The 20,310-nt window shown below is 43.2% G+C and overlaps 2 protein-coding genes across 10 annotated transcripts in view; one reads left to right on the forward strand and one right to left on the reverse strand.

Moving 5' to 3' along the window:
• Positions 1 to 20,310, forward strand: part of PALM2AKAP2 (PALM2 and AKAP2 fusion) — a 628,408-nt gene that overhangs the window by 125,117 nt on the left and 482,981 nt on the right. The window contains exon 1 of one of the 9 annotated variants that reach the window (XM_082627557.1): positions 15,304 to 15,406. The exons of the other annotated variants lie outside the window; for them this stretch is intronic. Within the exon in view, the coding sequence (XP_082483683.1) occupies positions 15,402 to 15,406 (5 nt within the window). The 5' untranslated portion in view covers positions 15,304 to 15,401. Of the gene's footprint in view, positions 1 to 15,303; positions 15,407 to 20,310 lie in introns of those variants that run through there. 9 annotated transcript variants of the gene reach the window in all.
• LOC309800893 (heterogeneous nuclear ribonucleoprotein A1-like) lies at positions 2,090 to 3,344 on the reverse strand. Its single transcript, XM_082615199.1, has one exon. It carries the CDS (start codon positions 3,327 to 3,329, stop codon positions 2,217 to 2,219), a length of 1,113 nt encoding a protein of 370 aa, XP_082471325.1. The 5' UTR covers positions 3,330 to 3,344; the 3' UTR covers positions 2,090 to 2,216.

Raw genomic sequence — 20,310 nt, forward strand, 5'->3', positions numbered from 1 at the left:
TATTCAGTGGGTTATAATCTGTTTCTATCATTATTTCTGTTGCCCCCAACATGGCCCCTGAGACCGAATCAGTTCAGGTTGGTGCCTGGGTCCTTTAAGTATGTTCCATCATTCTCTGAGTACTTCTTTCCTTTCTGCCATAAGTTGTTTCAGGCTCATCTTGTACTTTTCCTGTCCCAGTTTTAGAACAAGACATTTCTCCAAGAAGCACTGGTCCTTTTAGTGGAGAATGATATCTAGAAACCCAGACCTGAGGACTAGATGTCCTCATTTTTATTGGGGTGTCACTGTTCCCATTGCAGTGGGTGGAGGTAGGGAATATATGTTTGTGTGTATATATTACATGTGCACACATTTGTATCTATATTTATCTCTACATATAACTATATGTAAATTGAAAACCATGAGGTAGCACCAATACCTCTAATTTCAGTCCAACACCACAGATTTATTGTTTTTTTTTTCCTTTCTATATTTATTACTTCATTCTCTGATACTGAGAAACCTGGCTCCTATTATCCACATGTATCTCCTTATTTGTTCAATCTTCTTGTAAGTGACCAATCTCCAGTCTGTGCCACCATCTTCATTTTTGACCTGCCTTGTATTCAACCCTGATGGTAATCTTAATATGGTATTACTTGATAAAGCGTCATATATGGAAAACAACCAAGGTGTACCTTGTTCTGATATATCAATACTATAATTTTTAAATATTTTATTATATATATAGTTACCTGTAGCTCATTCTATTCAGGCAGCCACCTATTAGAGGCTCGAGAATTAGCATCTCTGCCAATAGTGGATATGTCTTCAGGGTTGGTTGAGATTTTTTTTGAAGTATAGTTGATTTACAATATTGTGTTAGTTTCAAGTGTACAGCAAAGTGATTCAGTTATATATATATTTATATATGTATAATTTTTCAGATTATTTTCCATAGTGGGTTATTACAAGATATTGAATATTGTTCCCTGTGCTATATAGTAAATCCTTGTTGCTTCTCTATTTTATACATAGTGGTATATATCTGTTAATCCTATACTCCTAATTTATCCCTCGTACCTTTCCCCTTTGGTAACCATAAGTTTGTTTTCTGTCTCTGTGTGTCTCTTTCTGTTTTTTTTTTTTTTTCCGGTACGCGGGCCTCTCACTGTTGTGGCCTCTCCCGTTGCGGAGCACAGGCTCCGGACGCGCAGGCTCAGCAGCCATGGCTCACGGGCCTAGCCGCTCCGTGGCATGTGGGATATACCTGGACTGGGGCACAAACCCGTGTACCCTGCATCAGCAGGCAGACTCTCAACCACTGCACCACCAGGGAAGCCCTTTTTTTTTTTGTCTTTCTGTTTTGTAAGTAGATTCATTTGTATTTTTTTTTTTTAGATTCCACATATAAGTTATATCGTATAATATTTGTCTTTCTTTTTCTGACTTACTTCCCTTGGAATGATATTCTCTAGGTCCATCCATGTTGCTGCAAATGGCAAGATTTCTTTCTTTTTCAAGAGGGTATTAAATTGTTTATTTATTACACATGATAAGGGATGATACACAAGCTTCATTCCCATCTATATCTGGTACCATAATCCAATTTAGATATATTGCATAGGATATGCCAACAATCATATATTAATAATCAAAAAACTCCATGACTTGGCTTGGGTGACCCTTTTCACAGTGAACTCCAGGTCACAACGCAGTAACTGTCAGTTCAACTACACCAAGGTTTCGGAAGACAGTAGCTTCTCCAACAAAGCAGGTTGTAAATAAATTTTGAATGGAACCTGGCATCACCCTGAAGGAACTCTAACTTCACACTGTTGGGGTCGTTTACCAAAATGGCTTCAGAGTAGACTAACTTTACACAGCACATTTTAAAAAAAGACACATTTATTCAGCGTCATGATCAGACTATTACATTTAGCAATCAAAAGCATGGGTGCAAAAAAAAAAAAATCTACATTAAAACCCTTTGTTGGAATGCTTTACACTTTCCACAGAACAGAAACTAAAATAACCTGTTATACAATTAGTCACAAATACGGTCCTCGAGTTTTGCCCATACACATGAGTATTGTCTAAAACATGTCTTCTTTGTAGCAGTTAGGCCTTGCCACCACTGTGCTTGGCTGAGTTCACAAATCTGTTGTAACCTGTAGCTTCCCTGTCACTTCTCTGGCTCTCCTCTCCTGCTAAGCTTTGTTTCCTGGCAGTAATCAAAACCTTCTGCCACTGCCATAGCTACTGCTGCTGCTGGAACCACCATAGCCACCTTGGTTTCGGGGTTTGGCAAAGTATTGGCCTCCACCACCATAGGGGCCAGAACTTCTGCCTCCAAAGTTTCCTCCTTTCATGGGTCCAAAATTGGAAGATTGATTGTTGTAACTGCCAAAATAATTGTAGCTTCCACCACCTCCAAAATTGCTTCCACTACCACCGCCAAAGCCGCCTCCGCCTCCTCCGTTGTTATAGCTGTCACTCCCACCATAGCCACTGCCCTGGTTTCCATAACCCTGTCCACCACTTCCATAGCCTCTGCTTCCTCCAGAGTAACCAGGGACGCCTCCTCCATAACCACCATCATTACCAAATCCATTATAGCCATCCCCACTGCAACCATATCCACCACCACCACGGCTGCCACCAAAGCCACCTCGACCACTGAAGTTTCCTCCACGACCAAAGTTGTCATTCCCACCAAAACCACCTCCACGACCACCACCAGAGTTTCCAGAACCACTTCGACCTCTTTGGCTGGATGAGGCACTAGCCATCTCTTGCTTAGATAGGGCTTTCCTTACTTCACAGTTGTGGCCATTCACAGTGTGGTATTTCTGAATGACAATCTTGTCTACAGAGTCATGGTCATCAAAGGTTATGAAAGCAAAGCCTCTCTTTTTGCCACTGCCTTGATCAGTCATGATTTCAGTCACTTCAATTTTCCCATACTGTTCAAAATAATCTCTTAGATGATGTTCTTCAGTGTCTTCTTTAATGCCACCAACAAAAATCTTTTTCACAGTTAAGTGGGCACCAGGTCTTTGAGAATCTTCTCTTGAGACGGCCCTCTTTGGTTCCACAACTCTTCCATCCACCTTGTGTGGCCTTGCATTCATGGCCGCATCCACCTCCTCCACAGTGGCATATGTGACAAACCCGAAGCCTCTGGAGCGTTTGGTGTTTGGATCCCTCATTACCACACAATCTGTGAGCATTCCCCACTGCTCAAAATGGCTCCTCAGGCTCTCATCAGTTGTTTCAAAGCTCAAACCTCTGATGAAGAGCTTCCGCAGCTGTTCGGGCTCTTTGGGTGACTCTGACTTAGACATGACAGCAGTGGAGGGGGGCGGGGGAGACGTTAACGATGCTTACTCGGCAGTGTCCACCAGATTTCTTTCTTTTTTTGTGGCTAGTATTCCATTGTATGTATCAATATATACCACATCTTCTTTATTGGTTGAGATTTTGATGTGGTGTCAAAATAAAAGAAAAAAAAGGTGATGACTTATTAGAGGCACTTCAACAACTGAAGAAAACCTTAGTTATTAAGATTAAAGTCAAAACTAAAGAAAATGACCCAAATATGTGATATGCCAACAAGTAACCATTGTCCCTATGGGCTCCAGCATTCTGGCAAGGCAGAATGGGTTATGGGTGTGTTAAAAACCAAAACTGTCCAAATTTTCAGAAGCACTTACTCTTTTTTAAAAAAAATTTTAAAATAAATTAATTTATTTTTGGCTGCTTTGGGTCTTTGTTGCTGCACGTGGGCTTTTCTGTAATTGCAGCGAGCAGGGGTTACTCTTCGTTGCAGCGCGTGGGCTTCTCATTGTGGTGGCTTCTCTCATTGCGGAGCACAGGCTCTAGGTGTATGGCCTTCAGTAGTTGTGGCACGCGGGCTCTAGAGCGCAGGCTCAGTAGTTGTGGCGCACAGGCTTAGTTGCTCTGTGGCATGGGGGATCTTCCTGGACCAGGGCTCGAACCCATGTCCCCTGCATTGGCAGGTGGATTCCTAACCACCGCGCCACCAGGGAAGCCCCAGAAACGCTTACTCTTTACGCTTAACTCTAATAATAGCAACACAGTCCACACCTGAAAACTCTTCCTGTGGTCTCACCATGTGAAATGTTTACAGGAGGACCCCTGAGACTTGCTTGTCCCTCCATCTAACCATCTCTACTTCCTTGTACTCAGATCCAGCCACTCATAAGATTACACATTTTTTCTTGGATTTCTTGGTATCCTCACCTTGCCACTCCTCAAGTTTGCTGGTTCTGACCTCAGATTGCCCCCGAGTCTGTGTCCTCTCCTCACCCCTCTTAAGATTGGCAGTCTGCACTTGGTTTGGTGCTTGACCTGGCTCCTGCGGGGCTGATGGGGGCACAGACCTCTTTTCGTTTTCATAAGGAAATTGAAAGACACATGGCACAGAAACAAAATGTATTCTAGAACAGTTTTGCTTTGTAGCACAGCAATTCCAAGCCCAGAAGTATTCTAAAAAGCATTGGTTGTTAGCATTTTATTTGGATGGGAGAATCCTGTGATTTGCACAATGTTGTATTTGATCTGGTCCATCTGTTCCTTTATACTGGAACTTTAATATTCATTCAAAAATCAGTATTATTTGAAAGACTACCCGGTACCCAAATATTTTTCCCAAGACCAGTCACAGTGTCTGAAATCTGAGCATCAGAGATTCATTTGATGAGGAAAGGAACTTTAAAATATTTTTTGTCCTTAAGTGCCCTCCATGGAAATAGGAATCTCTGTGGGAGGATTGTGAGGCTGGGAAAGGTTCTGAGGTTCTTGAGATCAATTTCACTTTTTAGATCCAGCCTCTCCCCTGGTCACTATTTTTGTTTTAACTTAAACACTTTCTAATGTTTTGGTGTTGGAGAGCTGTGGAAATGATGCTTATGAATATGGAAGATTAAAAGGGAGGAAGTTATTTGTGTCGTTGGAGACAAACACACTTAGCTCAAGTTCTTTGTAAGTTGCTTAAGAGGCTGGCACAGAGGGCTGTAGGTCAAGTTAAAGAGAATGCCCAGGGGAAAAGTTATCTGTAACATTAACTGGAACCATGAGTCAAGGCAGGGAGCCTGGAGGACAGGGGAGTAGGTCAAAGAGGCTTCAAGGACAACTTGGGAGGCAGAAATACCACTCTAGGCAGAGGGTCTGACATTTGGGACATATGGACTTCTGGCTGCCATCTTGTACGTCAGAGGTACATACAGTCCAAAGAGAGTGGGCTTCGAGCCAGTCATCTCCGTGGAAGGAGTGGGGGATGGCGTTGGGTGGGACATTCAAGGACTGCTGCTACCTCTGAGTTTGGTAAGAAGTATTCTTACTCCCCTCTTGTCACTTATCTGCATTAAGTGGCTTGTTCTGACTTGTCCTGAAACCTGTAACTCCCTCAAGAAAACTTGTGTATGCCCTCACCTCTCCTCCTTCATATCAACCAACATCTTTCACAGAAGTCCAGAGGCCTCCTCTGCTGCCCATTGATTACTAGATAGCCATGTAGCCAAGTGTGTGACTCTACAGGGAAACTGTGAAATATCCATGTGGTTTGTGAAATTCAAACTCATCGCAGCTGATCCCTTAAACCAGGGGTTGGAAAGGGCCAAATATGGCCCTCTGAGCCATAGGATTATTTAAAATTTTTTAGTAGTCATTCACCACTTTCTTGGGGGAGATTTTATACAAAAATAAAGATTTTGTGTTTGTTTCCCTTGAGAAAATTGAGAAGTTCTAGACACACCAGACCTATATTCCTACATGGTGGTAGTTGGCTGGGGCTGAGTAGAGGGTACCACTTCCAGATGGAGTATGGTCCGCACGGTTGGTCATAGTCCCCACGGTTCCCTATTGTCCCTCTACCCGGCCCTCTTTACTCATTTAAAATACATGCCTGGTCTTTTGTGAGCTGAGTTGAAAAACTCACCTGAAACTATCCTTGGCTAGCATCTTAGATAAAATGGCACAGAACATAGAAAAGGAGTGGGGAGGGCTGTAAAAAAAAAGATTACCCTATTTCAAATGGTTAACTGAGACACTGACTCCCTGCAGGCCACCAGTCTTAGCCTGACCCAGACTTGGACCTTCTCACTGACTCAGGTTCACTGCCCAGGTCGGCATTTCATTGGTGTCATACTTATTGGGCAAACATTGGAGATGTAAGTGGAAGCATTCTCTCTCACTCGTTAGAAAGAGGCCAGGGTGTACTTCCATTTTTCCTAAACAGTCTGAGAGGTGCAGGACCAAGAATAGTAGGTCTGGGAAGCAAGAAGGGAAACTGCTCTGGTCCCATACTTTTCCTCAGCTTCTGCTCCCCAAATCTATGCCCCCAGGGACTGCTCACACATCCAGCATGTCTGGGAGAGAGACAGCCGGGAGAGAGACAGCCAGAAGAGCATGGAGGTGCCACTGCACTGTCTCTTTCCTGAGGTTTGGACCTCAACCCAGCAGTACCCCCTGCTATTTTCATGGTGCAGTATGTTTGTAGGGGTAGAGGGGAAAAAAGTGGATATGGAAGAATGTGGATTCTGGAAATCCGAGAAAGTAAAACAAGACTGTTACTTACCTTTTCTTTAAAAATAGGCTACGTTCATGTTTGGCTTTTCAACGTGAAATCTGGTGGGTGTAGCTGCCTTGAGTGGAATGGAAGTAAATTTGTTGGGTTTGAGGAGGTCAAGAAACTATGATGAAAGGGTTTGCATAAGACATTCACACGATATGAGGATGATACCGGCCTACAGAGGTTTGAGGCATGTCAGTGAGTATAACTGACAAAGGTGATGGGAGGGAAAGGTTGGTGCAGTTCACTTGGTTCAAAGGAGAACATTTAAAAACTATCTGCGAATGGAGATTTAACGGGACAAATGGCGACTGGTAGCTAGGAGGATGCCTGGACTAACTTACTGATCTTTCTAATGATGGAGAGTTTGCTACCTGAAAATCAAATGATTTCTTATTGGGGGTATCTTACCTAGTTCTTTAGATTAACGTATAACCAAAAATACAACGTTTGTATAATCAGTTGTATCACTTATTTTTCCCCTGAGTCTTCTGATACTGTACTTTCACAGCAATCCAGATTGGCAGAGAATTAAATTCCATTGGTTCCTCAGATATTACTTCTCTCCTGACCTCTCTGCATAGCTCTCCTGGGAGCAGCTTACTGTGTTTCACAGGTCACACAACAAAGTACAAGGTGGTCCCAGCCCAGAGGGAAATGAGGATCAGCCGCTCGTTTGTTGAGGTCAGAATCCCCTGGTGGCACCTCTGGGCTGCTCTTGAATGCTCTGTCTCAGTTGGTCTTAGCTTTCAGTGAGTCATTCGAGCCGTGAGAATGAGGCTTGGTGCCTTTCTCTTACCCACACATTCTGTGTCCTGGTGTATTTCTTGACTCTCTTTCCTTTCCATGCCAACTATGGCTGCCCTAATTTAAGACCTTATCATCTCTTGTCTGAACTGTGGCGCAGGCTTCTAACTAGCTGTCCATCCTAAACTAAGAGATCCTGAGTGTCTCCAGTTACAGTGCTCTGCTTGTGATTTGGAGGTAAGAAGGGATGTTGTGTTTGCCAACGTCATCCTGTCCCTTAGTTAAGCTTCTGCAGGCAAAATCCTCTGGTGACCTTCTCCAGCCTCAACTTTGAACCACCTCCTTCAGGACCACAACTCCAGGGGGCACCGTTATACCGTGTTGTATGTAAATGGGGCCTCTGGAGTGGAGCGATATTGTGGTCCTTCTCTTTGCCTCCTACTCCAGCAAATGCCAGAAATATGTAGACATCACCCTGCTGATTCCTGTTTCTTTGTCTTTGATTTCGCTGGTCCCTCTTTCTGGAACATCTTCTCTCTACTTTTCCCTACCTCTTTGGACACACAGACACACCAAGATACACACAAACTTGTGCACACATGCACACTTCTGGTTAAATGTTATTCATCCTTAAAGACATAGCCCAAGCATCAACTTCTCCAGCAAGATTTTCCTATTTCTCTACTACGCCTCACCTTTGTAATCACACTTAAAACATTGTATTTCAATTTTGATTATATATATGCCTTTCCTCCATGAAATTGTGAGCTCTTTAAGGGGCAGACACCATATCTCATGCATCGCTGTAGTCCAGTTCCTACCACAGTGTCTTTCCCCTAACCCTTGTTAACACTGCTCTCTGCAGGCCAGATTTCCCATCCTACGGCTGACCCATTCCCAGGGTGACTGACAGTGGGACTACCTCCTTCCTTCACTGGAAACCCTGCCCTACTTACAGGAATGGGATTCTGTCCTGTGGACCCCTGAAAGATACTAAACATAATATGTGGCCCCACACATATTCCCAAAGTCTAGGTTTATTGAGTATTGATATCATAGGGGAATCATCAAAATCTAGACCAAGTTGTACCGCCTAGAGCATTATCAAGTTCCTTTACAAAACTTCTCCAGCATCAAAGGAAGAGAAGACAGATCTGTACACTTTCCTGCCTATCATCTGTGTGTGTGTGTGTGTGTGTGTGTGTGTGTGTGTGAGTGAGTCATGTCTCTGATTCCTTAGATGGCAACATACATACACAAACAAACAATACCATACAGGCATAGGGCAGTCAATGCATACTTAGAGAAAGATGCATTTCTTTGGGAACCGTCAACTGTAAAGACTTGGATCTGACAAAAGATACATCCAAGAAAGTACAACTTCTTGAGGTCTTGCTTAAGAGGAATTTTCTCATTATTTTAATTCAACAAATATTTATTAAGAGCCTACTATGTGCTAGGCACTGTTCTAGGGTACATATGAGTGAACAAAATGGAAAAATAAATCCCTATCCCCATAGGACTTACAGTCTAATGGGTACTTGATTGCATTTGCATAAGTAAATGTTTTCCTCACATTTTTCCTAGAGCAAAAGAACATTCTACTTCAATGATAAATCCAGGTTTCCAGCTCTCAGAAGAGAGAGATGGTTTCCATCTTTCTAATGAACCTCCTCAAAGCATATTCCAAAAAAACTTGGTCCATCTTAGGTAGTGCTACTTTTAATGTTGACATTTAATGTTTGTATCAGGAGATGAAAGTACTTAACGATGATATATGTAAGCCTACTTTTAAAGATGCCACCGAGTAACCAATTAGCTTTTCCAGCTTTATTCAGCAAAGGAGAGCTGATAAGATTATACTAAATTTAGTATTAATAGCCTTATAGCAATTGAACTTCATCTAGCTCTTCTGGCTCTCAGCTTAACCAGTGTGCAGTGTGTCTGGGTGACATTGGATTGGTTTCTCTCCCATGTGTGGTTAAGGGGCAGTTTTTCCTTGGCAAAGTCCCCTTTATGAGTCCATGGTGGCACTGGGTTATCTCTGAGAGGTCATTGTTCATCTTCCATCATAGGTCAGACTTGGCAGTGATGAAATAAGTTTTCTTGCTACATCTGTACACACATAATCATGGGCTGTTCTGAACACATACGTCATCTTGTGAGTGGATGAGAGGATTCTAAAAACAAAAAACAAACAGGGCTTTTCAGTTTTTTGAGCTAAAAGAAAACAATAAATGTGTTTCAACAAGGAAGATGATCCCAGATCAATCATAGAAGTTTGTTTTGGCTGTTGGACTAGGTAACCCCCAGAATCCCTCCCATCATCAGTAGACTGTGATTGCAAGAATCATCCATGACTCAGAAGTCAATGCTATCGGTGTCTTGTCGGAGCAGACTCATAAATATAGAGAGAAATCAATAGAAGACTATGAAAAAGAGAGATTACCTTTGCCCATGTTTAACCAAAGGAAAGAGCTCTTTGCGTGACATCCTTCCTGTCACGATCTGTGGGCTAATTTTACCCAGCATCAGTAGAATCACAAGAAGCTATCTGAAGTGCCATATAGAGAGAACTTATTAATGGTGGAAGAAGAGTGAGACATGAAGGCTAACAGTGAGTCCATGATGTTAATTCCAGCTCTGTAAACCAAGTGGGGGGATCTGCAGATCAATGCAGCTCTGTAAACTGTTTAATTATACCCGCCCCACACACATGAGCAGCTCCAAATACCCAGCTTCTGTGAGAGAGAGCTTTCTTTCCTACATCTCTCTAATAGTAACATTATTGACATGAAAGTAAAAGGGTAGAATGGTCCTTGTTATAAAATATAAAAAGTACGTAAAGCTCCACAGGACATAATACTTCTAGGAGTATAGTTGAAATCCAGTAATGCCAAGCAAATTAAAAGACTGATGTTTCTATATTTTAATTATTAATGGTTTGCTTTGGGTTTGTGAATGTATTGGAATGGTACCTAGAACTTGACAAAGTGACTGCTTATTTTTATTTTCTTCCTCCCCAGATAGACTTAAAATGATAATAATATCTCCATTTATCCAACATTGACAAGGAAGGAAAGTGAACATGAGCACTGAATATACTTCCCAAGTAACCAAAATTTCAGCCTAGGCGAGGTATAAAATTAATAACCTAATATACATGGAAAATTTTGAAAGTCCATTTAGTCTTTAACACAAATCGCTGAATATGATTATCCTGTGATGGTCTCAGGAGCTACTGTGGTGTATAGGGTTGCTTGTCCTACACTGAAGGATTCCAAACTGACATTTTTGTTATTTTGTTTTGTTGTCTTGTGCCCATTTTCACACTTTTTCTTCCTCACTTTTAGCTAAACTGCCTGAAGTAACACTTTTTCCTGTTTCTCTCCAACCCCTTCTAATTGTGTGTTTTTATTTCTAGTAAACCAGAAAACCATTTAACCAAATATGCTCAGAATTATATCTAAAGTAGTCATATTAAGAGTTTGTTTTGAATTAGGAAACACTGAGATCCCAGTGTAGGTTATGGACACCCTACTCTCTATCCCTCACACACTCCCCAATTCATAATTCTGCCTATAATCTCAGGCAGATTTCTAAAGCCCACCATGATCCCCAGTTTAAAAATTCCTGTTCTAAAGTTTATTAATTATACCTATATAAAAATCCTGGTAGATACTCTCTCAGAGCTGGTCATTCTGTTTTTAGACCAGGAGGCTGAAGACTTTGGTTCTGTTAAGTTATTGACTTCCAGGTCAGTTAATATGTATTTGGTGTGTTGACAGTACCTGGTGAGCTCAGCTTAAATGAATAAACTTAGAGAATGTGTATCAATGGATCCACCTAGCCATACCCTGCTACTTTGTAGCTATACGATATATATTATACATATGCATATATATGTAAAATTTTTAATGAATAAATAAATATATCTAGTGTAACATTCTCATTTAATCAATGAGAATAAACAAATTGATCATCTAAGTACCTATATCTGTATTGGTTTCACCTCTTCAAAGGAATACTATGAAGATACATAAAGATGGCTGTTAAAATATATGAGATTTCAGAGGAAAGTTACAATGTAATGATGATGATGACGAGATAACTTATTACAGCTACTGTTTACTGAGAATCTACTAAGTACCAGGCACTGTGCTAGGCAATGTATACATATTGTATCTAACTTTCAAACTAACCTTTAAAGATAAGTAGTATTGTCCTCATTTTATAGGTAAAGAAACCTGAGACTAAAGTTAAGTAATAGGTTCAAAATCTCAAAGCTAGTGAATGACCAAGCTGGAATTTTAATCAGTCTGTTTGACTCTAAAGCCTGTTATTTTTTTCCTAAAATTAAACATAGCAAACAATGTATTTGTAACTCTTAACAAAGTCTAAGCCAGCCCTATAAAATATATTAAATCTTGTTTTTCTAGTGCATTTAAAAATTGTAATAGTCAACCTACTAACTTCAAAGAACTTAGATGCACCTACAATTCAATTTAACCTTTATCTTAAAGTTAAGAGATGCCCATTGAAAGGTTTCAGGCAAGGGGATTATATGATTAGATTTGTGTTCTTGGAAGATTGCTCTGGCTGTTCAGTTGAATGGGTTGGAACAAGATGGGACTGGAGGCCAGGAGGCCAGGAGGGAGGCTTTTTTATCTACAGCATGAGGATAGGGAAAAGTGAATGGCTCTGTGGCTATTCAGGAGGTAGCCTGGATCAATCTTGCTGACTGATGGGGTATAGCAAGTCAGGACAGTTAGTAATCAAAGACAATGCCCAGGTTTCTGTGAGGACATTTCCCTCTCTGTTGTTAGGATAGGTAGGCAGGGTATTAGGAGGAGATTTACAGGTGAAAATGAGTGAATTTCAGACATATTAGGTTTGAGGTGTTTGTGAAGATGTTACAGTGGCCTTCGGATATTCAGTTTTGAAATTTGAGAGTGATGTGGACTAGAGATTTAGTTTTGGAAGTGAGCACCATGTCAGTGGGTAAATAAAGCCACAGCAGTAGATGAAATTTCACAGGGAGGGTATGCACAGTGAGAAGTGTGCAGAACACCGACATTTAAGAGACAAGTAGCAGATAAGGGGTAGCTAGAGTCGAGGCAGTGTGGTGTCATAGAAGAAGTGCTTCAAAACAGGAGTGACCCTAGTATTAACCCCAAAGAAATGAAAACATATGTTCACACAAAGACCTGTACACAAATGTATATAGCAGTTCTGTTAGTATTTGACACAAAGTGGAAACAATGTAAATATCCATCAACTGGTTAATGGATAAATAAATTGTGGTGCCTCTGCACAGTGGAATACAATTCAGCAATGAAAAGGAACTGCCTATACACACAACAACATGGAGGACTCTCAAAAGTGTTTGCAAAGTGAGAGAAGCCAAACACAAAAGGCTACATACAGTTTGATTCCACTTATATGACATTCTGGAAAAAGCAACACCATGGGGACAAAAATCAAGTCAGTGGTTGCCAGGGGCTGGAGATGAGAGGAGGGGATTGCTATCAGGAGACTCAAGGGAACTGCTTGGGGTGACGGTAATGTTCTGTATTGTGACTACGGTGGCGGTTACACGACTGTCTAATGTATCTGAACTCACAGACCTGTACACCTGGAAAGGATGAATTCTACTGTTTGTAACTTCTGCCTCAAACCCAACTTAAAGTAAAAAATACAAAAAGGAGTGGTCAGAATGTCAAATGCTGGTCATAAGTCACACAGGAAGAGGACTGAGAGATGCCCATTGCATTCAGCATTGGTGACTCTGTGGGGAGCAGGGTCAGTGGTACCCAGGAAGCAGAAGCTAGAATGCTAAGGATCAAGGAGTATGGCAAATATTGCTGGTTGTCCCCCCAGTATCCATTTCCCCTTCTTTCATGGGAATGGAGCCCCTGACTTTTGGCTGTGCTATGCTTCTGACTATTCACATGGTCATGTGAATTAATTCTGGCCAAAGAGAGGTAAGTGAAAGTGTACTGAGGCAGCTTCTGGGAGCCTTCCTTAAAAGGCAGCTGGTATGCTTCTTTTGCCTCTTCTGCTTTGCTTCCTTCACCTTTGTGCTGGTTGGGATACAGACACGGTGGCTGGAGCCTAAGCAGCTAATTTGGATCATGAAATGACTTTAGGAAGGGACACCACAAATAAAAGAGCAACATTTTGGAGGAGTCTGGGTCTCTTAGCTCTTTGAGAACTGCTAAACTGGTCCAGGACTCTGAACTTACAAGAGGTAGAAAGACAAACCTGTTTCCTGGTTAAGCCTCTTGATTACTCACAGCTGAACTTAACTATATATGCTACAAGGAGTAAATAGGAGGTAAGGGCGTAGAGATGGTGAGTATGGGCAATCCTTTAAAGAGCTTGACTATGAAGGGGAAGAGTAAAGATAGGATGGTAGCTGCAGAGGGACATGGGCTGAGGGAGGGTTTTCTGATCTCCAAATTCACACTGGATTCTCTGAATGGAAACCTGGAGAAGATCTATAATCTCTTTCCACAAAATATCTCTGTGAATCTTCACTGGGTTTGACTTTGTGGCTCACTTTCCAGAGGGAAAGGAAGGGAGTGAATCTACCCAGAACGCTTTGCACTGGTTTCCTTTCAGTCCCTTGAGTGTGTAGAGCTCTTCCCCATCTAGAGCCACCAGACAAGCTGATGGCTGGTTGGAATGCCCTTTCCCCTGTGGCTTGCATGTCTTAGCCATTCCCCTTCTCAGGCCAGTCCCTTCAGGGGGGCTTTCCTGAACACCTTTCCTTAGCTGGTCCACCTCCCTTTGATTCTCCATCAGAGTATTTTTTTAACTGCCATAATAAAATATAATTATTATATTTACACAGAATGTACAATTTAATGCTTTATAGTAAATTCAAGAGTTGTGTAATCATCACAAATTAATTTAAAAACATTCATCACAGCATTTTACTACTTAATTTTTATAGCAATATCGTCAGCCTGTGATGATGTTTATTTTTTTCTTTCTCTGTGCTTTGTCCTTCTACATTAGCCTGTGAGCTCCACCAAGACAGGGACCGTGATGGCTATGCTTAGGGTTGCATCCTCAGCACCTAGCAGATACCTCCTCACAGAGGGGCCGGGCAGTAAGATACAATGGAAGCCTGAAGCTTGTCTCATCTACTCTTCACTGCAGCAGGTGCAGGGCCCCTGGATGGGGAGCCAGGTTCCCACTCGGGAAACCGTTAGTAGAGGATTCTCAGAGGGGGTGTAGGGAGGGAATATATGCCCCAGGGAGGCTTATAACCGTGGGGTGGGGCAGTGGTAATTTAGGAAACCATATTCAGTATGTCTTGTTTTCAAAGAACCAACTAGGGAAAGTAACGCTGGGCAGTATCTTTCTGGCAGGCGGGAATACGCAGAACGTGGAGTGATAAGAGGGCGTGGGGTAGTCAAAGTGATGGAACACCGCATTAACGCGCCGCAGCGCAGCTGGAGTTTACCTTGGGAAACTCAGATGGATGCCCACTTAGCTGGCTCAGCTGCGTTTCCGAACCTGTGCCCAGCCTGTTGGGGGCAGTACTTGCTATTTGCAGAGGCCAGATGCTTCTTGCTCTTGCAACTTCCGAGCTGCAACCTTGGCAATGACTCAATCGTTTTCCTGCGCCCTGTGGGCTGTGCCACCCGCCGCAGCCGCGCACCTCCCCCTCCCACCGGTCCCCGGCGTCTCAGGGCCGCGCCGCCCGTCCCAGGGGAGCCGCCAGCGCACCTGGCGCCTCGGGCGCCGGGGCCCTGCGCGCTGGTGGCCACATCGCCCGGCGCGCAGCTGCCAGCGCGCTCCCTCCCCAAACACTTAAGTGGAGTGGATTGTCTAGTGCCCAGCGAACAACATTATCCAATTGCTTCCCGTTTTATTCGCAGGCTGGGAGCTGAGAGAGCCTGAGCTTTCACTTTCAGCCCTCAAGGGGAGGAGGGGGTTCGGGCGGGGAGGGGAGACGCTCCCGGCTCCACCTCGCGCGCCGCGCGACCAGAGCGCCCGGCTCCGGCAGAGGCAAGCAGCGCCGTAGAGCCCCGCAGCAGCGCGCCCGGCCGCCCGGAGCCCCGCGATGGAGTGAGTATCCCGCGCAGTGCGCGCTGTTCGCTGCCTTCCCCTCCGTATGTTGCTATGGCGACCAAGGCAGCAGGCTGACCCCGGCTCCGGTCCCGGTCCCGGATGAGTGTTTAATTTCAGTCCGGTGTGTACGCCTGGCGTTTCCATAGCAGCAGCCGCGGCGGCAGGAGCCAAGGGGTAGGAGCCCCGGGATGCGTGGTTTTGGCCGCTGCCCCTTGGCCAGCAGGGCCTCTGGAGGGAACGATGTTGCTAAGGAGAGAGGCACGTTCTAGGCTTCCCCGTCCCTGCCCCAAGCTTCCGCTACTCAGGGAGTTGACCGCAATAGCCATTACTTCCGATTCCTAACCATGTCAGCGCTATTGGACTGCAGTTAAAAAAAAAAAAAAAAAAGTTGGGGGGGGTGTCACTGCGGATCAGAAGCAAATGTGGCTGGGTGTGAAGCGTGTAATGGAAGGATGATGAGTTAGTGGGTAATATGACCCAGAGCTGCAGTGCCCTGGCTACTAGAAGCCATGAGGACCTCCAAATAATTGATTTGTTCCTGGGGTAATTGAGAAAAGAGACAGAACCCTAGGACTGGCAGCCGGGGGTTGAATTACAACGTTTGGTATGGTGGGCACCGCGGGGGGTGGAGGAGAGGGCATGAAGGCCAAGAGGGGCGTTAACCAGAAAAGACACAATAAAGGGCTCCCGTGCAGGTTCGGACTAGGGTTCCTCTCTCCTCTGCCTTTGCATCCCTGCGTTGCTTTTTGGTCCCTCTCCCAGGTTGCTGCCGCAGCAAAGCCACTCTGACAGGCGACAGGCTCCAAGAAGGGGTCATTTTGGGAGCCAGCTATTAGATACCTGCTCACTTGGTCAGCTTCTCCTCCTCCTTTCTCTTCCCACGGATACTCCCTGACACTGACACTGTATGAAATCATATTTCAGCCTGGAGATAATGCCCTGTTTTCAGGTATCAGGACTTTCATGCCAACCCCATTAACCCTAGATGCAGCTTTTATTCCCCCCCCCCATATCTGATTGTGTGGATGCAATTTAATCCTCCCCAACAAGACTACTAAAGCAGAAGTGAGAGATGGTGTGGCATTTTAGCATTGAGAAGTTGTAGCTTTCAACCTCTGCCTTGGCTGGTCCTAGTGCTATCGGTTTCCTACACCAGTAATTTGATGTCTCTGAGCCTCAGTTTCCCTATTTATACAATGGAGATAAAGATGTTCCTTACTCATTTTTTTTAAAATGTTTTTAAATTTTATTTATTTGTTTATTTTTATTTTTGGCTGTGTTGGGTCTTAGTTTCTGTGCATGGGCTTTCTCTAGTTGCGGCGAGCGGGGGCCACTCTTCATCGCTGTGCGCGGGCCTCTCACTATCGCGGCTTCTCTTGTTGCGGAGCACAAGCTCCAGGCGCACAGGCTCAGTAGTTGTGACTCATGGGCCTAGTTGCTCCGCGGCATGTGGAATCTTCCCAGACCAGGGCTCGAACCCACGTCCCCTGCATTGGCAGGCAGATTCTCAACCACTGCGCCACCAGGGAAGCCCCCTTACTCATTTTTAAATGTTGAGAGGATCAGATAATATTTCTATCTCTTCTAAAGAGATTTGTAAATTGTAAGGTATGTACAAATTTAAGGAGCTAATGATTAAGGTTCCGGAGTCAGTTTGCTGGGTTTGAGTCCTTCTACACTTTGCTGCATGACGTCAGTCTGTCTGGGCCTCATTTCTGGAAACACAAATGGTAATAATAACAACTCTTTCATGTGATTTTTGTGAAGATTAAACCAGTTGATACATGCAAGGTTTTTGGGACAGAACCTAGCACAAACTAAACTCAATAACTAGCATCAATTGTCTATAAATAGTATCTATTTATTATTATTACTATGGTCTCCAGCATTTCCCATTGACATTTTATGGGGTCTCAGGTTGGCAGCAAGCTATTTTTTTTTTCAGACAATTGATACAGAAACTCAGTGCCCCAAGGGCAACTGAGAGTAGCACAATTCTTAAGATACCATTGTAGATGCAGAGATTCAACCAGAAGACACAGCAGGCTTGAGGAATACATAGCAGAAGCTGGCCAGCTTGCCTCTGGCCCACTCCATTCCCATTCCTCATTGCCATTTTGATGCGGAAACTGTCTGTTATAAGAGGTTGAATTTAGGTCTAGTCATCCCACTGTGTAAGGTTAAAGGGTACCCTGGTTGTTTGCTGGGGCAGTAATTTCCATCTTTACGACCTCACATTAATATTAATACTCTAATGTATAACCTATCTGCCAGACTTAGAGTGTGAGTTCAATAATTGTGTAACAGTGTATATAGTATTTGTACGTTTACTTCCTCAGACCTTTCCTCTCCATCCCCTGCTAAGCTTTTATTTCAGGTGTGCCGGTCTCCCACCTGGAACTCCTTGTGAACAAAGGCCTTTCCCATCACACCCTTCTGCTCCCTCCACAGGATCCCAGTTGGTGCCTCAGCCAGCCTCCTTCTCCCCTGACGGACCTGGCCCTGGCTTTCCCATTCCCGTGTGACATTCCAAAGCCTTCTTCACCTTCCATTTAACCTCCTGAGTTTCCAACTGTCTATCTATTCTCTGTCCCACTCCTTTTGCTTCATTAATATAGTTAGCTTTTTAATTCTTTATATCCCCTTTCAGAATAGCACCTTTTTCTGTCCTACCTTGAAATTTCCCATATGCCACATCCTGTTCTTCCCCTCAATCTAAACCCTCCCCAAATCTCATCCTAGATAGGACACTCCTTAAATGTGAGTGGGATAGGGACTCAATGCTCCTTATTTACTCTGTCCAACTTACGTTTATGAAAAAACTAAAAGGGGGAATAAAATTCACTTCCTTCTTTTATTTTTTCATGTAACCAACAAGCGTTTGTGGAGGTTAGCACTGGTCAAGAAAACAGTCATGATTCTCATCACCTGGAGTTCGTAGTCTAACGAAGGGATAGATGCTAAACCAGTAAACACGAGTGAATCTATAAATACATAGAACAGTAAATGCCATGGAAGGAGAAAACAGAGAAAATGACAGAAAAGGGATATAGGTTAGATTAAGGGGTCAGCAAAGCCCCGCTGAGGAACTGAGTTCTAATGTGACATCTAAAGGATGAGTAGGAGTTGGCTAGGTAAGAGGTAGAGGGAAGAAGCACTCTGGGCTGAGAATGCAGCATGTGCTAAAGCCCTGAGGCAGGAGAGATCTCGGCACGTTGGAAGAACTGGAGGAAGGGAGGTGTGGCTGGAGTTTTGGCAGTGAGGGGATGGTGGTTCAGAGATGGCTAAGTGCATGGAGCCACCAAAGAGCTTTCTGCACCTGTCCTTCTGCAGGTATTTAAAATGAATGTGTCATAGCCAAGCGTGAGATTATCAATTTAAAAAGCCAGACTGTTGTGTGCCAATATCTGATAATTTTGAATAAGCCAAGGTCACTAATTTAAAATGACACTGAGTTAAAATAAAAAACACAGTCATTTATTCCTGAGAATGTTTGGTTTAATAAAACAAGAGCATCTTAGTTAAAATGAGGAAAAAAATCTAGATCACAAGCCAGGAGGGTCCTAGGTGATTGTAGTTGGCTACCCTCCTTGTTGGGTTGAGTGCGAGCGTATGTTTGTGAGCATGAACTGTAGTACATGCAGTTACTAATCTGATACCACACGTAAAGGCTTTGCCAGACACTTCTCTAGAACAGGCTGGGAGCCAAAAAGCAAAGAGAACATAGCATGGGAACTCTTTAAATTGTAGAGTGTGTCCAATTTAAGCTTGATTGATTCCTTAATTCTGACAGCTGAGGAAATGAGAGAACATCACTTAGCTTTCTATTTACCATTTGTTGCAGTTATATTGTGAGTTTTACATTTTCAAAGTTTTTAACATTTGCAGTTTTGAACTGTAAACATAATTCTCACAGTTCATTCAGTCGAGTGCCGTTTATGTACTAGGCACTGTTCTAAGCACTGAGATTACAGCAGTGAACAAATCTGAAACAGGTCCTGTCCTCACAGAGCTTCTATTTAATAGTGGAGAACATATTTTATATATATATGTTAATGTCAGGAAGTAATAAATGTGAAGAATAAAAGTAAAACCCAGTAGGACACTGGAGGGTGATGAGGGAGGGTTACTTTTTTTTAAATTGAAGTATAGTTGATTTATACTGTTGTGTTAATTGCTTCTGTACAGCAGAGTGACTCAGTTATACATATATATATATTCTTTTCAATATTCTTTTCCATTATGTTTTATCACAGGACACTGAATATAGTTCCCTGTGCTATACAGCAGGACCTTGTTGTTTATCCATTCTATATATAATAGTTTGCATTTGCTAACCCCAAACTCCCAATCCACCCCTTCCCACCCCCAAGGGAGGGTTACTTTTGATAGAGTAGTCAGGAAACACGTTTCTGAGTTGGTGAGTTTGGATAGAGACTTGAACAAACTGAGAGGGTGACCCATTGCAGAAGAAGAGCAGTTGCAAAGGTCCTGAGGCAGGATTATGCTTTGTGGGCTTAGTTTTCATCTTGGATCTAAATGGAGTCCAGGTCACCACCAGCCCTTTCACCAATGGCCCCCTCTTTCCTGAGCATTTTGTGCTGATTTAGTGTTCAGTTTGAAGGTTTTGTTTTCAACTGGGGCCCAAGGATGTTATATTCTGAATGCCTTTCTGTTGCTTTTATGAACAAACAAATTGAATGTGTATAAAATTATAGACTCATGTCCCCCCCCCCAATTCTATAAGACATTGCTCCATTGTGTTCCAGCCTTGACTGTTGCTCTGGTCTGAAGCTAGCCTAATTAATTCTTCTGGCAGTTTTTTTTGCCTTGATGCTGATAGAATTATTTTTAAACATCAAAGTTTAGCAACTTTTTTGTGATATTTCTCACTGTAAGTC

Source organism: Mesoplodon mirus, assembly GCF_964341445.2.
Source record: "Mesoplodon mirus genome assembly, chromosome: 1".
Classification (NCBI taxonomy): Eukaryota; Metazoa; Chordata; class Mammalia; order Artiodactyla; family Ziphiidae; genus Mesoplodon; species Mesoplodon mirus.